The following is a 20,469-nucleotide window of genomic DNA, read 5'->3' on the forward strand; positions in this document are numbered from 1 at the left end:
ATTATGTTATGTTTCTTCCTTACTATTCCATAGTCTAGTAATTCATTATTCCTCAAATAATGAATTCTAGGCCTTGGCACAGAGCTTCATTCTTTACTACAGCCGGGTAATATTCCATTGTAAGGACAACCCACATTTCATTTATCCTTTTGCTGGTTGGTGGACAGGTGGGTTGTTCCTCATGTTCTTTTTAACACAGCAAGGCCGTATGATCTGTCTGAGGCTGCCTTTCAGTTCCCAACCATTTTTTGAGCAGGAGAGACATTTTCTGTCATTTTTATCACAGCCCTTGGTTATTTCTTGGTGTGCTCATGAATGTAATCCCAACTTAGACATGATGTTCCAAACCTATAAGAAAATTAAAAGTTTGTTTTTTTTTTTTTTTTTTGGAAAAGAAGAAACAATTAGTTTTTAAGACTTGTTAGAATAAATGATTCAGATCCTTTTTCTTCTGTGTTTTTATTTTGGCTCTAAATAAAACGTTTGTAGAAGTTTGTCTTTTGTGTAATTATTTAGGCTCTAAAAACTTCACTCAGTTTAGATGAGTGTTCAAACTCGCTGAGGGAAAAAAATAAAGTTTTTCCCCAGGGAGGAAAATATTATGAGCTAAAACTAAAAATAACTTAGAATTTTAGCAAAGGAAGCATTAACACACCAGGCCAGCACACTTTCTTTTTAATGGGAACTGACCCTGGGTCAGGTGGGTCCAATGACACCCTTATTTAATTTATTTCCTGCTGGGAGCTGATTTTCCTGGGCATGTTCTGACCCAGGGCACTCGGCAGAGACGCTGCTAACAAAGCCCAGGTGGAAAACATCTCAGTTTCCCAAATTTCTCTAAAGGTTTTTAAGGGCTGTTCAGCTTCGAGTAGCAGTGTGAGTGTGAGGTCGCTGGTGTAAATGGGACCCCGCGGGTTAAGTTGCAGGTGGGAGCTCCAGGATGCAGCAGGGTGGCCGCGGCCCCTGGAACTGTTGTTTGGCCTTGACTCTAATCTAAGGTGCCCTGGGCATGGCCTGCATGCTGGTGCTCAGTGAGGTTTCTCCATGACTCTGTGTATGAGATCTCCTGTGCTGAATGGGGCCCTTAATGTGCCCTTCGCTCCCATCATTTAGGGAGGGAAAAGGGAAAAGGCAAATCGGAATGTCATAATGTAAAGGATGGCAGGCAAACACATGTTTTTAGAACCACACTATGATTTCAAAAGGCACATCAACATTCAGTTGAATTTCATGTCTATTGGGGGATCTTTGATTCTCTCCCCCTAAATTTGTGTGGGGATGTGAAAAAGCTTAGGCTTTAGAATCTGTCGATCTTGATGGTTCTTGGGCAAATGACTCCCCATCTCTGGGATCTTGTTTGTGTCAGAAGGATGACATCCTCCACCTCCATCAGGGCTAATGTGGGGATCTAATGAGGTGCCTTATGTGCAACCCCTGGTACAGAAGAGAGGCTCTCAATCAGAGCTGCTTCTAAAACTCTTCTCAAAATGATCTTTTTTTAACCCTCACTCATACCCAGGTTTTAGGTGGAACAGTTTCTAAGGAAACAGAGTCCTTTTCCCATAGGATGGTGCTGGGTTTTTGTGCTTGAGAGAGACCATCTTTGTCTCTCTGAGCCCCTCGGACCCCAAGATTCATCCACAGGGCAAGGCACACGCAAGCATTTGGTAGGTAAATATAGAACCCAGTGGGTTTGGCAGGGAATTAAAGTATCCATTTAATAAACCTCAAGAACAGCACAGCCTTTAATAGAAAGTCCCTTCTCCCAAAGGGCTGCAAAAACTTTTGCAATGATTATTGCTTTTCATTTATAGCCTAATGTTTGAGGACTGGAGCCATAAACTGAAGAGCCAGAAGTGGATGCTAGCAACTAAAAATACTGTCAATGAATGTCACAGATATCCAAAGTAGACAGTTCGTTTTTCTTCCAGTGGCTTTCTTGGCAAAAAAATAAAAATTAAAAAGGAAAAAAATGACTAAGTGAGTTAAGAAAACGTTGTAGTGTTTGATGATGATAACTTGCATTTTATAATGCTTTCCAGCTTACAGAATGCTTTCTCATTATTATTTCATTGAATTCTTCTGACTCCCAGAGGTAGGTAAGACAATACTGTGTTATGGTTAAGGACATGCTGCCTCTACCACTTCATTTCCTACCAGGTGGCCATGTGAGTTACGGAAGTGCTCTAAGCTTATTTTCCAAATTTTTAAAATAGGAGTCACAACACCTTCCTTTTAGGATTGCTGTTCAGATTGTATGAGATAAGGTATGAATAATCCCATCCACATAGTAAGGGCTTCATAAATGGCAACTGTTACTATGTTATTACATAGAATAATCCTCACTCGGCCAAGGTTGGGGGATTGCTTGAGTCCAGGAGTTTGAGACCAGCCTGAGCAACAAAGTGAGATGCTGTCTCTACAAAAAATAAAAATATAAAAATTAGCAGGGTGTGGTGGCATGTACCTGTAGTCCCAGCCACTCAGGAGGTGGAGGCAGGAGGACTGCTTGAGTCCAGGAGGTCAAGGCTGCAGTGAGCCACGTTCGTGGCACTGCACTCCAGCCTGTGCGACAGAGTGAGACCCTGTCTAAGAAATCATCATCATCATCATCATCTTCCTTACTTTACAGACGAGGAAGCTCAAAGTGGCACATAATTTGCCAAAGATCACAAAGATCTAGTAATGGCAGAACTGGAATTCACGTCTAATTCTCCTACTTCCAACTTCATTCCTCCTTCCAGTTCTCCTTAGCCAAGAATGTAAATCAGGAACATTTTGGTGCTTCTGCCAGCGACATTTACCATTATCTTGAGCTCTTACACGGTTTCTTGGGTGCACTCAGATTTTCAACGTCTACTTTTGTATTTGCAGAACATCATCAAGAAGGTGATCGGTCAGAAGTTTGTGTACAAGTTTGTCTCTTTCCCGGAGATCCTGAAGATGGATCCTCACGCGGTGGAGATCAGCCGGGAGAGCCTTCTGCTGCAGGACAGCGACTGCAAGGCGTCTCCGGAGGGCCGCGAGGCCCACAAACACGGCCTGGCCGCCCTCAAAAGCACGAGCCGCAACGAATACATCCACTCAGGCCTGTACTCGTCCTTCACCATTAATTCCCTGCAGAACCCACCAGACGCCTTCAAGGCCATCAAGACGGAGAAGCTGGAGGAGCCGCCTGAAGACAGCCCCCCCGTGGAAGAAGTCAGGACTGTGATCAGGTTTGTGACCAATAAAACCGACAAGCACGTCACGAGGCCGGTGGTGTCCCTGCCTTCCACGTCAGAGGCTGCGGCGGCGTCTGCCTTCCTGGCCTCGTCCGTCTCGGCCAAGATCTCCTCTTTAATGTTGCCAAACGCTGCCAGTATTTCATCCGCCTCACCCTTCTCATCTCGGTCCCCGTCCCTGTCCCCCAACTCACCCATCCCTTCTGAACACAGAAGCCTCTTCCTGGAGGCCGCCTGCCATGACTCCGATTCCCTGGAGCCCTTGAACCTGTCATCGGGCTCCAAGACCAAGTCTCCATCTCTTCCCCCAAAGGCCAAAAAACCCAAAGGCTTGGAAATCTCAGCGCCCCCGCTGGTGCTCTCCGGCACCGACATCGGCTCCATCGCCCTCAACAGCCCAGCCCTCCCCTCGGGATCCCTCACCCCAGCCTTCTTCACTGCACAGGTAAGAGTCATTCCTGTCATCCCAGCCACAGCCAGCTTCAGTGGCTTAGCAAAAAAGGAAGAGCAACTAAAGAGACTTCCTTCTGTCCCTCAAAACGTAGTCCTATGACTCGTACCGAGGTCACTGTGTAAATGTGAAGGGAAGCTGCTTTTCCATCCTCAGACCAAGGGGTGCACATGAGACAGGGTTTGGTTTGTCGACTCTAGTGGGATGCTTGATTGGTTTCTTGCTTTTAGCGGCCTAAAGTGACCATAGGTGGAACACGCACACTGGCCGACAAAGCAGGTCTCACCAGCGATTTCCTAGGGAAAGTTGAGCGGGTCAGTTTACATTTCAGGAGGCTTTATGAAATTTTTATGGCAGAATCTTCTCTGGGGGCACTTAATAAGGAGCCACCTGTGTTCTGTTAACAAGAAAATAGATGTCAACTGATACCGCCATCGCATCTGTCAGTGTGGAGCTGTGGTCATAGCGTAGGTAATAAGAAACAAAGGGGCCACCCCAAACAGCTGCTTCGTTGAAAGCAGCACTACTCTGAGAAAGCCTCAGTCCACAGCACTGGGGAGAGGACAGCAAACTTGCAGAGCCAAAAAAGCCTTCGTTGTTATTAGTCCCAAGGAGAAAGCAGCCTTTTCCTTTAAATCAAATATTCAGATGCTCTTTCTTGTCCAGCTGACAATTGCAGCGCAAAGGCGTAGTAGGTGCTGGGAAACCCTATTTCTCCTTCCCCTTGAAAATTGGATGCAATTTTAGTGGCAGCGGTTAAAAGAGTATTTGTTTTAGGTTCACAGACCTGCGTTCAGTTCCTGGCTACCCTGCTTCCTAGGAGTGGGACTGTGGCGGTTGCTCTCTGGGCCAGGTTCCATGTGTGGAAAATGGGACCATGGACAGGCTTTGTGAGCTGTCGACACCTGGTAGCATTGTTAACCGCGGAGCTGCACCCATCCCCTGCCTCTGTAATCTCATCGTAGTTGTCCCTGTTGTTATCAGCAGCAGCCGCGGCAGCATATGATGGGCTCCCCACGTGTGCCAGGCGCTGCTCCAGACGCTTTACATGCATTGCCTGTATCCACATTTACAGCAGCCCTGTCATGTGGATACAGGTTGAGCATCCTGTTTCCAAAATGCTTGTGACCAGAAGTATTTCAGAGTTCAGATCTTTTCAGATTTTGGAATATTTGCATGATACTTGCCAGTTGAATATCCCACATCTGAAAATCTGAAATTCAAAATGCTGCAATGAGCATTTCCTTGGAGTGTCATGTCAGGACTCAGAAAGTTTCAGATTCTGGAGGATTTGGGATTTGGGGATTTTTGGATTTTGGATGCTGAGCCTGTTGTATTATTATTATCCTATTTCCCAGCTGAGATAAATGAGGCACAGAGGTAAAGTAGTTCGTTCAGGGTCCCACAGCCAATAGGTGGTAGAGGTGGGTTTGGATCCAGTGTCTGCCTCCAGAATCCATGCTCTCAAATGAAGTGCATTCCTGCTGCGAGAAGGCAGTGTCCCTGATCACGATGGCCATCCATGGAGCGCCTGAAAGCAGCTCTGGGCCACTTTCCTCTCCACGCTTTCTCTGGACTGGATTCTGCCCAGGGATTTCATGACAGCTCAAGCCTGTGAGCTGGTGGTGACGTGCGCCACCGCAGAGGGGAGGGCCAGGAGAGCAGGATATAGGTCAGAGTGAGCACGTGTGCTCTTAAATCAGGCATCTTCCAGTTAAGCAAGGCTGTCCAGTGACCAAGCGCTGCTGAGCAAATGGCTCAGAAACAGCAGCTCCTGACGTAGCTCAGGGGAGTAACTTGAGAGGCAGGGCCAGGGTAGACGATCTGAGCATCTCCTCCCCCTGTCTCCTGTGTGTTTACAACTGTCAGGGTGAGAAAGGTCTGAAGCCAGGCCAGGGCCAACTCTGATTTAGGTGTCTGTGTTCCCTGGGAGCCTGAATCACCTTCTCAGAACAGAGTGAGGCAGATGCCAGCCCTGTCTCAGAGGAAGCCAGCTCAGCCAGCCCTGTGGATAATGTGGATGGAGTGGTGGCTCCCGTCGGTGGGGCTGAGGGCGTGAGAGAAGGATCAAGGGTGGATGCCCAACAAATGGATGCAGAGGGCACGGCCAGGAGCCAGAAGCCACCAGCATGGCCTGAAACCCCGTGGGAAGGCGTAGGAAAGCCAGGATCTTTACAAGAGGACCTGTGCCTTAGGCAGTGAGGGCGCCCGGTCTTCAGCCAAGCTGTGAGGGCGAGGCTGTGATGGTTTAGTGCCAGGAAGCCCAGAAATGGTCCCGAGGGGAGGGAGGCAAGGGGCAGCGTCTGCACCCAGGGCAGCAGAGTGGAAGTAAAGGGACCTGGCTCAGAGAGGGCCTTCGGGTCAAAGGAGGAGGGGCACCAGGCAGTCCTCCAAACCACGCAAAACTAAGGGGGTCACCAGCTACACTGGGAGATGGTAGAGCCTCGGGACTCAGACCCCACTTTGAACTTCCCTCACGTTCCCAGAGTGTGGACTCTGCTCCTGGCATGGCCATGGGTGGCCAACAGGGAGGGAGAGAAGGGGCAATGAGGGCGACACCAGAGGGGCTCGGGTGGGAGTCAGGGATGTGGTACTTATTCAGAGCTGAGTTCTTGCAGCCGGTTTCGCCCAGGCGGATTCCCTGAGATCAGATAGGATATCTTGAAGCCAGGGATGGTTTAGGATTAGGGTATGTCAATATCAGATTTGGACTCTCAGATTCCCTCCCCTGGGAGCTGCTTCAGGGGTGCCTCAGAAACTCACCCACCAGCACCAGCCCAGTAGTTCACCTTCCAGGTGACAGCCAGAGACAGCGTGGCTCTCAACAGCCAGGCGTTCTGCGGAATTCTTTTCGGCCTCGGGAGTGAAGGACAACTGTGGGGTTCAGGGTGTTCCACAGGCAGCAGTGAGGCTTCAGTGGTTTTCCTCCTACCTGAGCACTTTGTCACAGAAACTCTCCTTTTTTGTGTGTGTGGGGGGTGTGCTGTGTGCGGTGTGACGCTGTGTGCACATAAACATTTGGTAATCCGTGGGCTGTAAGCTTCGCTTAGCTGTGTGTGCTGTAATAACCTGATACCCTGAAAGTACAAATTCCCAAGGTTGGTTATTTCCAGCTAGAATCATGGCAGGAAGAAGGGGAGAAGTAAGGGAGCCTTGGCATAGCCTGTGTCACGTGGTTACCATTCCCTCGGGGACCTTATTACACTTCATACAGGCATACCTCATTTTACTGTACTTTGCTTTATTGTGTTTCACAGATAATTGGTGGTTTTTTACAAATCGAAGGTTTGTGGCAACCTGGTGCTGAGCAAGTCTTATCAGCGCCAGTCTGTTCTTCCAACAGCACACGCTCACTCCGTGTTTCAATGTCACATTTTGGTAATTCTCAAACATTTCCAACTTTTTCCTTACTATTATGTCTGTTATAGTGCTCTGAGATCAGTGAGCTTTGATACTATTGTAATTGTTTTGGGGCACCAGGAACCACACTCATATAAGACAGCAAACTTGATCAGTGTTGTGTGTGTCCCAACTGCTCTCCTGTGTCTCCTTCTCCTTGGGTCTCCCTATTCCCTGAAACACAACAATTTTGAAATTAGGCCAGTTGATAACCCTATAGTGGCCTATAAAGTGTTCAAGAGAAAGGAGGAGCTGCGCGTCTCTCATTTTAAATCCAAAGCTAGAATGATGACGGCGAAGGCATGTCCAAAACCGAGACAGGCCGAAAGCTAGGGGGCTCTTATACCAGTTCAATATGTAAATGTAAAGGAAGAGTTCTTGAAGGAAATGAAAGTGCTACATCAGTGAAAACATGAATGATAAGAAAGTGGAACATCCTGATTGTGTTGATATGGAGAAAGTTTTAGTGGTCTGGATAGAAGATCAAACCAGCCACAACATTCCTTTCAGGCTAACCCAGAACAAGGCCCTAACTCTCTTCAATTCTTTGAATGCTGAGAGAGGCAAAGAAGCTGCAGAAGAAAAGTGTGAAGCTAGCAGAGGTTGGCTCATGAGGTTTAAAGAAAAAAGCCATCTCCATAACATAAAAGTGCAAGGTGAAGCAGCGAGTGCTGATGGAGAAACTGCAGTAAGCTATCCAGAAGATACAGCTACACTCATTGATGAAGGTGACTACATCAAACAGCTTCACTGTAGGTGAAAAATCCTTCTATTGGAAGAAGATGCCATCTAGGACTTTCATAGCTGGAGAGGTCCATGCCTGGCTTCAGAGCTTCAAAGGACAGGCTGAGTCTTTTTAGTACAGCTTGTGACTTTAAGTTGAAGCCAGTGCTACTAAATACACTCTGCCTGTGCTCTATAAATGGAACAACAAAGCCTGGATGACAGCACATCTGTTTACACAGTTTATGGAATAGTTTAAGCCCAGCTGAGACCTACTACTCAGGAAAAAGATTCTTTTCAAAATATTACTGCTCATTAACAATGCATCTGGTCACCCAAGAGCTCTCATGGAGATACACAAGAAGATTAATGTTTTTCATGCCTGCAAATACAACATCCATTCTACAACCCAGGAGTCGAGGAGTAATTTTGATTTTCAAGTCTTATTACTTAATAAATACATTTCATAAAGCTACAGCTGCCATAGATAGTGATTCCTCTGATGGATCTGGGCAAAGTCAATTGAAAACCTTCTGGAAAGGAGTCACCATCCTAGATGCTATTAAGAATATTCATGGGAGGAGGTCAAAATATCAACATTAACAGGAATTTGGAAGAAATTGATTCCAGATCCATGAGGGCATGGATCACTTTGAAGGGTTCAAGACTTCAGTGGAGGAGGGAACTACAGATGTGGTAGAAATAGCAAGAGAACTAGCATTAGAAGTGGAGCCTGGAGATGCGACCACATTGCTGCAATTTATTGATCAAACTTGATTGGGTGAGTAGTTGCTTCTTACAGATGAGCAGAGAAAGTGGTTTCTTGAGATAGAATCTACTCCTGTTGAAGACACTATGAATATTGTTGAAATGACAACAAAGGACTGAGAATGTTACATAACTTTACATTACATTACATTACTCAGTTGATAAAGCAGTGGCAGGGTTTGAGAGGATTGACTCCAAGTTTGAAAGAAGTTCTACTCTGGGTAAAATGCTATCAAACAGCATCACATGCCATAGAGAAATCTTTCATGAAAGGAAGAATCAATTGGGCCAGGTGCGCTGGCTCACGCCTGCCCAGCACTTTGGGAGGCCAAGGCGGGTGGATCACCTGAGGTCAGGAGTTCAAGACCAGCCTGGCCAACATGGCAAAACCCCATCGCTACTAAAATTACAAAAATTAGCCAGGTGTGGTGGCAGATGCCTGTAATCCCACTACTTGGGAGCCTGAGGCAGGAGAATCACTTGAACCCGGGAGGTGGAGGTTGTGGTGAGCTGAGATCACGCCACTGCACTCCAGCCTGGACAACAAGAGCGAAACTCGCGTCTCACAAAAAAAAATAAAAGAGTCAATCAATGTGGCAAACTTCATTGTTGTCTTATTTTAAGAGACTGCCACAGCCACCCCAGTCTTCATTACTGCCTCCTTGTCCTGGTTCTGCCCTGCTTCCTCCCCTGCCCCTTTCTATAGGTACCCTAGGCCCCCATGGGAGTCTCCATTTTATCCCCTTTTCCATAGGATCAGTGCTACAGACTTCTGTGGGATTAACTCCCCTTTTAAAGACCTTAAAACCATGGTTTCACTTGAATTCAGACAACTTTAGGAGTTTCCAGAGATTCAGTCACCTTTTATTTGAGGACTTTTTTTTAACCTCAAGGTGGCATTGTCATGGATTCTGTTGGCATCTGTGGGAGCTTAGGATTACAGATATTTGTGGGTACAACCTGCTAGACATCTTGTTTCTCTCTCCTTTACTTTCTTAAAGACTGAGTGACTTACCGGTATCTCAGATCACCAAATCAAGTGATCAGCAAATACTTCTGCATCTTCTTTAATCGGTCCAGTAACAAATGTTTATCATGTATTCATTCATTTGGGAGATAATCATTGAAAACTAAGCATTTGCTTAGATACCTGGAGATACAGAGGTTAGCAAGATAGAAACCGTTCCTGTTCTCATGAGTTTACAGGTTGCTGTCCAGCATACGGGGCAATATATAACATAGGGTTATGATTTAGGGTGGTGTGAAATTATGGAGGACCCTGAGAACTGGCTAAGGAATTTCGACTTGTTTGGATTGGAAATTAACTGCTAGAGGCTGGGCGCAGTGGCTCACGCCTGTAATCCCAATACTTAGGGAGGCCAAGGAGGGCGGATAGCTTGAGGTCAGGAGTTCAAGACCAATCTGGCCAACATGACAAAACCCCATCTCTACTAAAAATAAGAAAATTAGCTGGGTGTGGTGGTGCATGCCTGTAATCTCAGCTACTTGGGAGGCTGAGGCAGGAGAATCACTTGAACCCGGGAGGCAGAGGTTACAGTGAGCCAAGATTGTGCCACTGCACCCCAGCCTGGGTGACAGAGTGAGATTCTATCTCAAAAATAAATAAATAAACAGCTGCTAGAGGTATAAGTGAAACAAGTCTCATTAGAATCAACAAATAATTATTGAGCAATAACAGAGCCGAGAAAGGACTGCAAAACTAGTTGCTTGTTTTTATGACCTTAGGACCTAGCCATGACAACAAGGCATTACAAATGCACACACACACAGTAGCCCTTGGCAAGAGTCAAACATGCAGCACAGAGAAGCGCCTTAGGAGCTGAGGGGCAAGATCGTTTAGTTCAGTTCAACACACATGAATTGAGTACCCATCATGTGAAAGCTGCTGTGTTTGGAGCTGGGGCTACAAACATGGATAAAATAGTCTCTGATAGTTAGGAGCTCATAACTTAAGTCCCTTCATCTAGTATCTCAGGTGCAATACAAAAGGAATACTAAGTTGCAAAAGGAATCCTAAGGAGGAAGGTATTAACTTTGCCTGAGATGGAGGAAGAATGTCCAGAGGGCTTCCTGGAGGGGGTGAGACCACTGGTACAGGGTGTTGAAGGATCAGCCTGCAGCAGGATCCTTTTTCTGGTAGACGGAGAGGAAGGCATTGTCGGCAGAGGAACAGCTTGAGGCGAGGCATAGATACGTGAAATAGCTTTGTGATTAGGGGAGGTATAGCAATAGGAAGCATTGAAGGGGTATGAGTGACAGTCTGAATTGTTTTAGGAATCACCCTGCTGACGAGATTGGGAAGGGGGAAGGCTGGATCCAAGTAGGATGCTATTGTAATATTCCAGGCGAAAGACCATGAGTATCTAAGGCTGTATGGTGGGAGGGGTCAGAGGGATGGACCTGATGTTGGGAGTGCCGTCAACAGGAGTTGGTGACTGACTGGGTGGGAGGAGTGGGGAGAGCCAGAATTGAGTGTGAGGAACATGGGAGGAAGAATAAGCTCCCTGGGAAAAGGCTAACCGTCCAGTCGGGGCCATGCTGAGTTTGAGGACCCTGCAGGACATTCGGGTGGAAAAGTCCAGCTCCATCTGGAGAGGGGAGAGTGTTTTGGAGCCGGAGAGGAAGTTAGGGAGTCATCAACACGCAAGGGGTGGTGAAACCATGGGAACGGATGAGGTCACTTGTGGAGAGGGCCTGTAGCCCAGGGAACTATGGGCTGGGCTGGGTGGTCAGGGAAGTTCCGAGGGAGCGTTGAAGGACTGTTGAGTTAGAATGCCTGGTCCTCCATGCATATGAGGAAAGCTCAGGACACATCAAAGCAAGTAAGAGGGTTCAGGGAGGGAAGTGTCTACGAAAAGAGTCAAACTCTGTAAAATATTTGAAGAGATTTATTCTGAGCCAAATATGAGTGACCATGGCCCGTGACACAGCCCACAGGAGGTCCTGAGAACACGTGCCCCAGGTGGTCGGGGTACAGTTTGGTTTTATATATTTTAGGGAGGCATGAGACGTCATGAAATTGCCAGGCAATTTCAAGGTATGGCAAGGAAATATATTTTGGGGTTAAATATTTTTTCCTTGTTTCATAATGTTATGCCAGAGTCGGATTGAAAAGTAAGTCACCATATGTAGGGTCAAATAAAACCCATCTGATGAGAATTTATGGTTTGTAGGGCATGACTTCCTAGAGCCCTAGGTAGGAATTTGGGCAAGATAAAAAATCAGAGCTTAGTCCTCAGAAGTTAGCAAGTGTGTGAACCCAGAATATGGGGAACCTCGAATTGTGGCTAAGGAGCACATCACATCCTTTCTGAAATGGTGACTGAATGTTGAGTGAACTCAGTGTTTGAGGGTGGTTGATTTGGCGATGGGGTACAGAATAGATGGGGAGACCAGAGGCAGGTGGACTGGCCTGGGCGGCTGTTGTGGAATGCCATCTGTAAGGTGATAGGGGCTTGGATGCAGCAGGAATGGAAATGAGGGATAAATAGGAGACTGAGTTGTGGGACTCCTCCAGAGGCTATGTCCGGAGCTTGCAGTTATCGGAAGGCATTTTGCATGGTGGGGCCTGGGATGCGGGTGGTAAATGGGGCTGTGCGTGCAGGGATTATGTCTTGTTTTATCCTCATCTGTGGCACCTGAAACATAGTTTGCACTTTCGGTCAGTATTTATTGAGGCAGTGCCTACATGGTGGTCCTGTTGACAGAAGGGGAAGAGTCTTAAGAAACACTGATGTGGAAAGGTGCTGAGCTTCATGAAGTTGGAGCATGGTGGGGCATCCGAGTGGAGATGTCCAACAAGTGATAAGCCAGGGGGGACCCAGCTAGAGCTGCAGATGGCTTCAGTTCATCGGTGTTTAGGAGATGAGTAGTACAGGAGGAATAAAGATGAGCAGATACCTTAAAGGCTATGGAAAGAGGTATAAGAAAAATGTGCCAGTCACTGTAATAGGTGGCAGAACATGTTAAATGTTAAGAAAATAATGGTCACAAAGTGTTACAAAGATTCAGAAATAAGAAATCCCATCTGGTTGAGGGGAGATCAGGAAAGTGTCCTTTGAGGAGGTGGCATTTTGATGGGCAGAGGAAGGCAGGAGGAGGCAGCGGGCCGGGGCAGGGGTGCGCAGGTGGGCATGCCTGGATGCCAGCTCACCCTGGTGAGCTCAGATGTGCAGGCTTTTTAGGAGACTCTATGAGGTGGAAGTGGAAGATGAACTGAGTGGGGAAAATGAAAAGGGGATCTTGGGATGAGGGTCTTACTCTTTGCAAATGCATTGCCTGTGGCATCTCCTTTCCCGGCAGCCGTGGGATCAGGAGCTCCTTATCTGCCATGCTTGTTAAAACGAGACTGTCTTTGGGGAAGGAAAGAAAACAGCCCTTTTTGCTGTGGCTTGTTTAGCCCTTGGGCCTCAGGCTCCGCCCACTCTGCCTGACTCCAGGAGCGTGTGGAGAGAGGCTGTGAAGTCTCACACTGTCCTGGAGATAACCCAGAGCAGGCGTTATAGGAACTTTCCTTAAAAAAGCAACCACATGGTTCTTGAAGGCCACAGGATTTTCAGGGAGCACTTCAGGGATAGAAGGGAGAGGAGGGAATGAAGTCATTTTACAGTGTTTATTTGCATATATTATAGAAGACATTTCAGACATATTAAAGATGAGAAACAGAAGGCTACTGTAGTCTGAGTACATCCTGTATTCCTAAGAAACAAATGTGCAAACATCTCAAATCCAGACATGGGTATACATTTTAGACTAGAGAAATAGAAATTCTAGACCTTGTACATTGCTCAGAGGATTCAAAAGGAATGGGCATATGATGGCCATGGAGGGGAGAAGGATAGCTATGTTTTGTGGTTTAGAAGATTGTCTCTTTAGAGCTTTGAGAGCCTTCATTGATGGATAAATTAGGAGGCCTTGAACACACTGGTTATTAAATGTTAATGTGACATATTGAGGTTGGAACCTTGCTCCAGAGTAACATGCAAATATTAGTTTTCAGAACACCTGAGCTTGTGGCCTTGAGCCTAACACAGCTGATAGTAGCCTCCAAGTCCAGGCTGACTCAGTTGAGTTTGTCTGTTTCAAAGGATTAAGTCCTTCTCTGTATACAGTTGAGAATTTCTGCCTCACATAGATGAAATAACGTTTAGTAAGTATGTCATGTATACTTTCAATTAATTACCAATCCATTTATTCATTCAAAAACATGTATGAAGTACCTAGCCAGATAACTGCCTCTGGCACTTGTTGAGCATTTCTATATGCCAGGCACATATCTTATAAGAGCTTGCAGTAGATCAGCTTATTTAATCCCAACAACCCTGTAACGTGGGCATTTTTATTCTCCCCATTTTACAGATAAGGAAACTGAGACAGAGAGAGGTTGGGTGGCTGGTCTGAGGTTACCTGGCTGGGAAGTAGTGGTTCTGAGATTGGAACCCTGGCAGAGCTCATGCTGAGCCATTACGTTTTAACTGTTAGGCCAGATGGCCTGGCATGCTTGTGAAATTGCCTTGGACTAGAACGAATGGGAAGCTTATTCAAAACATGTATTTATTCTAGTAACCTCATAGGTCATTCAGTATGTAGGAAATGCCATGGAACCAACGACTCAAATAATTTGGTATAAATGTGTTTACATTTCAGCAGCTTCACAGTTTGAGGAACTTTGGATGTTTGTCTCCATTCTGCTGAACAGAGCAGACCTTTCAATTTAGGTTTAAGCCAAATGCTGTTGGTAATTAATGATGCTACGGAGGCCAATTCTAGGAAAAAATAACACTTTAGCATCCAGCATGGTGCAGTCTGAAAGGCTGGCGCCTTTGCTGTGGTTCTTCTTACACAAAGCACCTTATTGACATCACAAAACCACTGAGGGACTCCTTCTAGTCACCAAAGGTACAAAACCACCCTGGGCCGGGGAGTTTGTCTCCACCGAGAATAAAAGCCATGCAGACTTAGCAGCTGGGCGGGTGTTTCTTCTGCCCTCCTGCTGGCTTGCAGGCCAGGACTCCTGCTGTGTGTGTGCAAGCAAATGCAGTCCTTGGAACTCTCCTGGGAAACCCAGGGTTTTGGCTTTACACCCAATCTGACAAGAAAGGGCCCTCCCTGCCCCCACCCAAACCATTGCCAGGGCAATGAATTCTCATCAACTCCACATCCGGACGGAATCTGGAAAACCCAGCTCAGAGCTTCTGAACAGGCTACTACAGGGTATTTTAACAGCAAATCCCAAAGCCTTAACGGCTGTTGATATGGAGACCATTTAAAAACGTGTGTTTGTAACCCAAGTAATAGACGTCCACTGTAGAAAAACAGGAAAATACAGATAAGAAGAATTAAAGCCCCTTTATGGGATCCCATTTTGTTTGTATACTAATCCTTGTTTAATCTGGGAAGGGGAACAAGTTGAACAAACCATTCGGACGAAAGTTGATACAAACTTGAATTTTCCACCGGAATGTTTAGGGAAGGTAATGTGTCAATACCTTTTTCCTTTATGAAAGTGTTAATAAAATTAGCATTGAAGAAAATTAGCCAGCCGGGCGCGGAGGCTCATGCCTGTAATCCCAGCACTTTGGGAGGCTGAGGTGGGCAGATCACTTGAGGTCAGGAGTTCGAGACCAGCCTGGCCAACATAATGAAACCCTTTCTCTACTAAAAATACAAAAATTAGTCGGTGGTCGGTGCCTGTAATCCCAGCTGCTTGGGAGGCTGAGGCAGGACAATCGCTTAAACCCAGGTAGTGGAGGTTATAGTGAACCAAGATCGCGCCATTGCACTCCAGCCTGGGTGACAGAGTGAGACTGTCTCAAAAAGAAAAGAAAATTAAACTGTTCACAGCCCCTCAGAAATAACGTTGCCAGTTTTCCTGAGATGGTAAGGTCGTTTCCTGGCCCATGCCTAGCCTACCTAACGTCTCTCTGCTGCTCTGTTGATCATGGCCCACGTCAGGTGAACCTATATGAAGAAGTCTGTTTGCTTTATTTCCCAGACACCAAATGGATTGCTTCTGACTCCGAGTCCGCTGCTCTCCAGCATACATTTCTGGAGCAGCCTTAGTCCCGTTGCTCCGCTAAGTCCTGCCAGGCTGCAAGGGCCAAGCACGCTGTTCCAGGTGAGCGTTTGGAAATGAACTTTTGAACATTAAACTTCTGAGGGACGGTTTTTTCTCTAAATCCTGCAGAGGTAATGGTGAGTTTTGCCATATGTTGGGTTGAAATGTTAAATGTCCAGGGGGGTTCATGTTAGTGGGGTTGCACGCCCTTCAGAGGCAGACATTTTCATTGAGGCAGAAATTGCAGATACATGCCAGACACCCATACGTGGAAGAATTAGTTCTTGAAGTGTTTTGCATATTTTCATTTATCTATGAAGACAGGAAATTTATTAAGGAAAAGGCAAAACTTTAAAAATTATTCTTTAAGTCAGCATGATGGCTCGCACCTGTAATCCCAGCACTTTGGGAGGTTGAGGGTGGGAGGATTATTTGAGCCCAGGAGTTTGAGACCAGCCTGGGCAACACAGCAAGACCCCATCTCTATTTAAAATAAAATGAAAATAAATATTATTATTTATAAAAGTCCACAAAAGACTTTAATATATTAATCCTCCTAGTTAATGTAGCAACTCGTTTGACATAAAGTGAAAATAAAAATAGTGAACAATTTCCCCATCCTGGGATAGAAAAATTACTTGCATCATTTTATGAATCATCATTAAGTTCTCCTTGTTCTGTAATGAAAAAGGAGAATCCAGGGCATTTGATTAAAAAATAATGAAGACTTAGCTGCTTTATCTTATAGAACTCTCCATACTAGGCGAGCACCTTCATCATTCATTCACACACTAGAATCTTGCAGGACCGTCACTTGCTGTCATGGAGAAATCAGTATTTCCTCCTTGAGACCCATAGATCATTACTCACTGACTAAGGTGTTACTGTGTGAATATGTTGAATATAGGTGGAAAGGATCCTAGGGACAGGACTGAAGAAAAGGTGGGCCCAGTGCAAACTCCCTCTTTCCCTAATTCTAGCTTTTCTCATCGTCCCTGCCTGCATCCTGTGCCCCACAGTGTGGCTTACCCCAAGTTAGTTGCAGCTCTTTGGATACCATTGCATCTAGCACGTGGCACTTTGTATCATGATTGCCTGTTGATCTGGCAGTCTTTCCCACTAAACTATGGGCCCTCGAGACCAGAATGGAATCCTGTTCACTGTGTGTCCTCAGCATCTGGCACATGGCTTTGTACGCAAGTGAGGCTCAGTAATTATTGACTGTCTAAATGAATTCACAAAAATAAGTCTGAGAAAGGCCAGTGTTAATAGCAAGTCTTCACGATCATCTGAGCTGGTCATTTTGCTTGTCAAGGTTAATGTCTGCTGAGTACCTCCTCTGTGCCAGGAGCTGTACATGCTGGGATTTAGGGTCTCTTTGTAAGGGTGGAGCTAAAGAGGTTTTGATTGCCATCTTGCTTCTTTGGTTTCCTAGTGGGATTAGGGTAGGGTGTCATGAAGTGACCATATCCTTGGAGTAATTGGGTTTCTCTCTCTTTCCCAGCCCTTATTCCCATCACAAGAAATTGAGCTATAGTCATGTTGATTTTTAACAGTTTCAGCTCGGGTAGGAAAAGAGAAACTAGAAATAGTGAGCAAAAAGCAATGAGCAAATGTTGTATTAGGAAAGTTTAAAATTAGGAATACTAATCTTTTGGTGGAGAGATAAAAACACCTCATTTCCTGAAAGTCTTAAGATTAGAGCAGCAGAATTCTAAAATTAATAGAATAAAAAAGAAATTGTTTGGTTACAGTAAACTCCATGGCAGTAGGGATTGCTATACTACTCTAATCCTAGAATCTAACACAGAGCTTCTGTAGAGTTTAGTAGGTATTTGTGAATAATAAGTGGTCTCTCATTTCTCTCCTTACTGGGAATTCTGCCACCTGATTGGTGCAGGCCTTGGCAACTTCCTAGGAAAGCAATGGAGCACTATTGGCTTGGCTTTCTTTGGGATTCCTTGTCTTAGATACCTTTTCCAGCCCAACACTCCCAACAGTAAATGATGGTTCATGTCTGCAGTGATTCGACACGTTATCAGGATCTCTGGGAGTTGGGATATGTGCATCCCCTCGTTTCTTCAGTCCTCAGTCACTACTGTAGACCAATGGTTCTCAAAGTTAGCATGCAAAATAATTTCCTAGAGGGTGAGTTAAAATAAAGATTGCAGGGCCCCACTCCCAGAGTTTCTGATTCAGTAGGTCTGGGATAGGGCCTGATAAAAACTTTTTTTTTTTTGAGACAGAGTCTCACTCTGTTGCCCAGGCTAGAGTGCAGTGGTGTGATCTCTGCTCACTGCAATTTCCACCTCCTGGGTTCAAGTGATTCTCTTGCTTCAGCATCCCAAATAGCTAGGACTACAGGCGTGTACCACTGCACCCAGTTAATTTTTGTATTTTTAGTACAGATGGAGTTTCACCATGTTGGCCAGGCTGGTCCCAAACTCCTGACCTCAAGTGATCTGCCTGCCTTGGTCTCCCAAATTGCTGTGATTACAGGCGTAAGCCACCGTGTCTGGCCCAAAAACATTTTTGTCATGTTCCTAGTGATACTACCCAGTCCAGGAACCAATTTGAGAAGCACTGCAGACCAGAGGTTCCCAGTTTATATTTAGAATTCTGCATCACAAATTACTGCATTTAAAGGCTACCTGCTTAGAGTTTTAATTTCACCAAGTGGACCTGTTCTCTTTCCTGAAGCCATTCAGAATACAAAAGAAATACAGAATACAGAAAAAAAAGACAAGCTGGTATTCCGGATGGCTTACAGGTTGTATGGCCTTGGGCTCTCTTTTTGTGGCTGGATCCATGAGACTAAGGAAAAACAATTTTTTACCTTTTAAAATATTATTAGTCTTCCTGTGAAAAGAGCAACTGAGTGTGGCAAAAGTTGAAAATAGCAATTTTGAGAACAGTAAACAACAAAATATGGTAGAGAATAACTTTCTGATTTTTAAAACTAGATATTACAATTGATACATATTCAGAATTCAGATTACTATCAGCAGTGTCTCTTATTTTTTTAAGAACCTTTTTTTTTTTTTTAAATTTAGAGATGGGGTCTCATTATGTTGTCCAGGCTGGTTTTGAACTCCTGGGTTCAAGTAGTCCTCCACTTGAGCCTCTGGAGTAGCTGGGACTACAGGCATACCACCACGCTGGCCAACATCCCTTTTAAACTGATGAAAATAATTTTCTTTCACAATAACAGCAAACCTCTTTCATGTACGCTATAGATGTAATTAAGGAAGAAAAAAATAGATTTGGCTTATACATCTTAAATGATGCTGGCAAGTTTCCTATTATCATGATTGGAAAGGTTGATCAGAATCCTTGGGGTAATAGTTGAAGAGCTGAAGCATTTGTGTACAGAAGGGCCCCTAATATGATCACTATAGCAGGTTATAGCAGATATTAAAGAATTCCAAGGAAGGACAGAGAAGACGCCTTTCTGGAAGAGGTATGCTTTATAATTGAGAAATGTTTAGGTAAGGAGAGAGGCACCAAAGACATTGTGCTAAATGTAAACAAAGAACCTGGATTTATATAAATAAAGTGAACTTGGTTTTTCTTGGACAGTTTAGTATTTTCTTCTTGTCTAAGGATGTCTGTTCCATGACTTTTGAAACAGATTTTGTTCCAATGTGGAATATACCTAATAGGAATAGGTATGTCTTGAAACAAGGTAGAGCTAATTAAGTTTTCAATTAAGAATGTGTGCTGTAATTTTTAGTTCAACAAATCTAACCCAGCAAATATTTTGCAATGCTCTGCGACAAGGACTGTAGGGACACAGAATATGTGAATAGTGGATGAGTAAACAAAGTGCTGCAGAAAGTAAGGGGCAGACACGCTCTTTCCAGCTGGAGACTGGACAGGCTTCAAGTAAGCAGTGGCGCCTGAGCTGGGAGGAAGGGACAGGATTTCGATTGAGTACATTTAGATGAATAGAGCCGAATGACGGGGACATGAGAGTCTGTTCAGGAAGGGACCAGCTGATAGGAGATAAGGTTGGAAATGCAGCTGTGGGCCTTGAATATAGGCTTAGGAGTTTCTCCCTTTATCTGTTAAATGTTTACGCTTTTTAAGCTGGAGGTAGGAGGATGAGATCTCTGTTTTAGAGAACAATCACTGATATTAGTGTGGAGGAAGAACTGAAGAGAAAGTGGAAGGAACAGGAAGATAAGAGGAAATTTTTATTTTTATTTTTTGAGACGAGCTTGCTGTGTTGTTCAGGCTGGGGTGTGGTGGCACAATCTTGGCTCACTGCAACCTCTGCCTCCTGGGCTCAAGCGATCCTCTCACCTCAGCCTCTCAAGTAGCTGGGACTACAATTACAGGCATATGCCACCAAGCCTGGCTAATTTTTGAAATTTTTTTGTAGAAACGAGGTCTCACTATATTGCTCAGGCTAGTTTTGAACTCCTGGGCTCAAGCAGTCCTCCTGCTTTAGCTTCCTAGGAAGAGCTAGGATTACAGTGTCAACGACCACACCTGGCTAGAGGAAATGATACTACAAATATTGAAGGGAGAATCATCTTTGAGATTAAAACAGTGGACACAGGATATAATTAGAAGACATTTTAGAGGTGAGCTCAAGAGAGGCAGACTTTGAGATGGGTCTGAGGAGTAAGTAGGTATTGAAAATTAAGAAGAGGCAAAGATTACTAAGTGATTAACATATTGGAAATGCTATTAAATAACAATAGTTAAGGCCGGGCATGGTGGTTCATACCTGTAATCCCAGCACTTTGGGAGGGTGACATGGGTGGATCACTTGAGCCCAAGAGTTCGAGACCATCAGGGGTAACATAGCAAGACCCTGT

The 20,469-nt window shown here is 45.2% G+C and overlaps 1 protein-coding gene across 3 annotated transcripts in view; it reads left to right on the forward strand.

Annotated features, from left to right (window-relative positions):
- Positions 1-20,469, forward strand: part of ELK3 (ETS transcription factor ELK3) — a 75,316-nt gene that overhangs the window by 49,338 nt on the left and 5,509 nt on the right. For 2 of the 3 annotated variants that reach the window (XM_063646599.1, XM_054442309.2), the window contains 2 exons: positions 2,875-3,669; positions 15,581-15,703. In XM_063646599.1, the coding sequence (XP_063502669.1) occupies positions 2,944-3,669; positions 15,581-15,703 (849 nt within the window). In that variant the 5' untranslated portion in view covers positions 2,875-2,943. The remainder of the gene's footprint in view (positions 1-2,874; positions 3,670-15,580; positions 15,704-20,469) is intronic. The other variant, XM_063646600.1, reaches the window with a different exon arrangement.

The sequence above is a fragment of the Pongo pygmaeus genome, chromosome 10 (genome assembly GCF_028885625.2).
Source record: "Pongo pygmaeus isolate AG05252 chromosome 10, NHGRI_mPonPyg2-v2.0_pri, whole genome shotgun sequence".
Classification (NCBI taxonomy): Eukaryota; Metazoa; Chordata; class Mammalia; order Primates; family Hominidae; genus Pongo; species Pongo pygmaeus.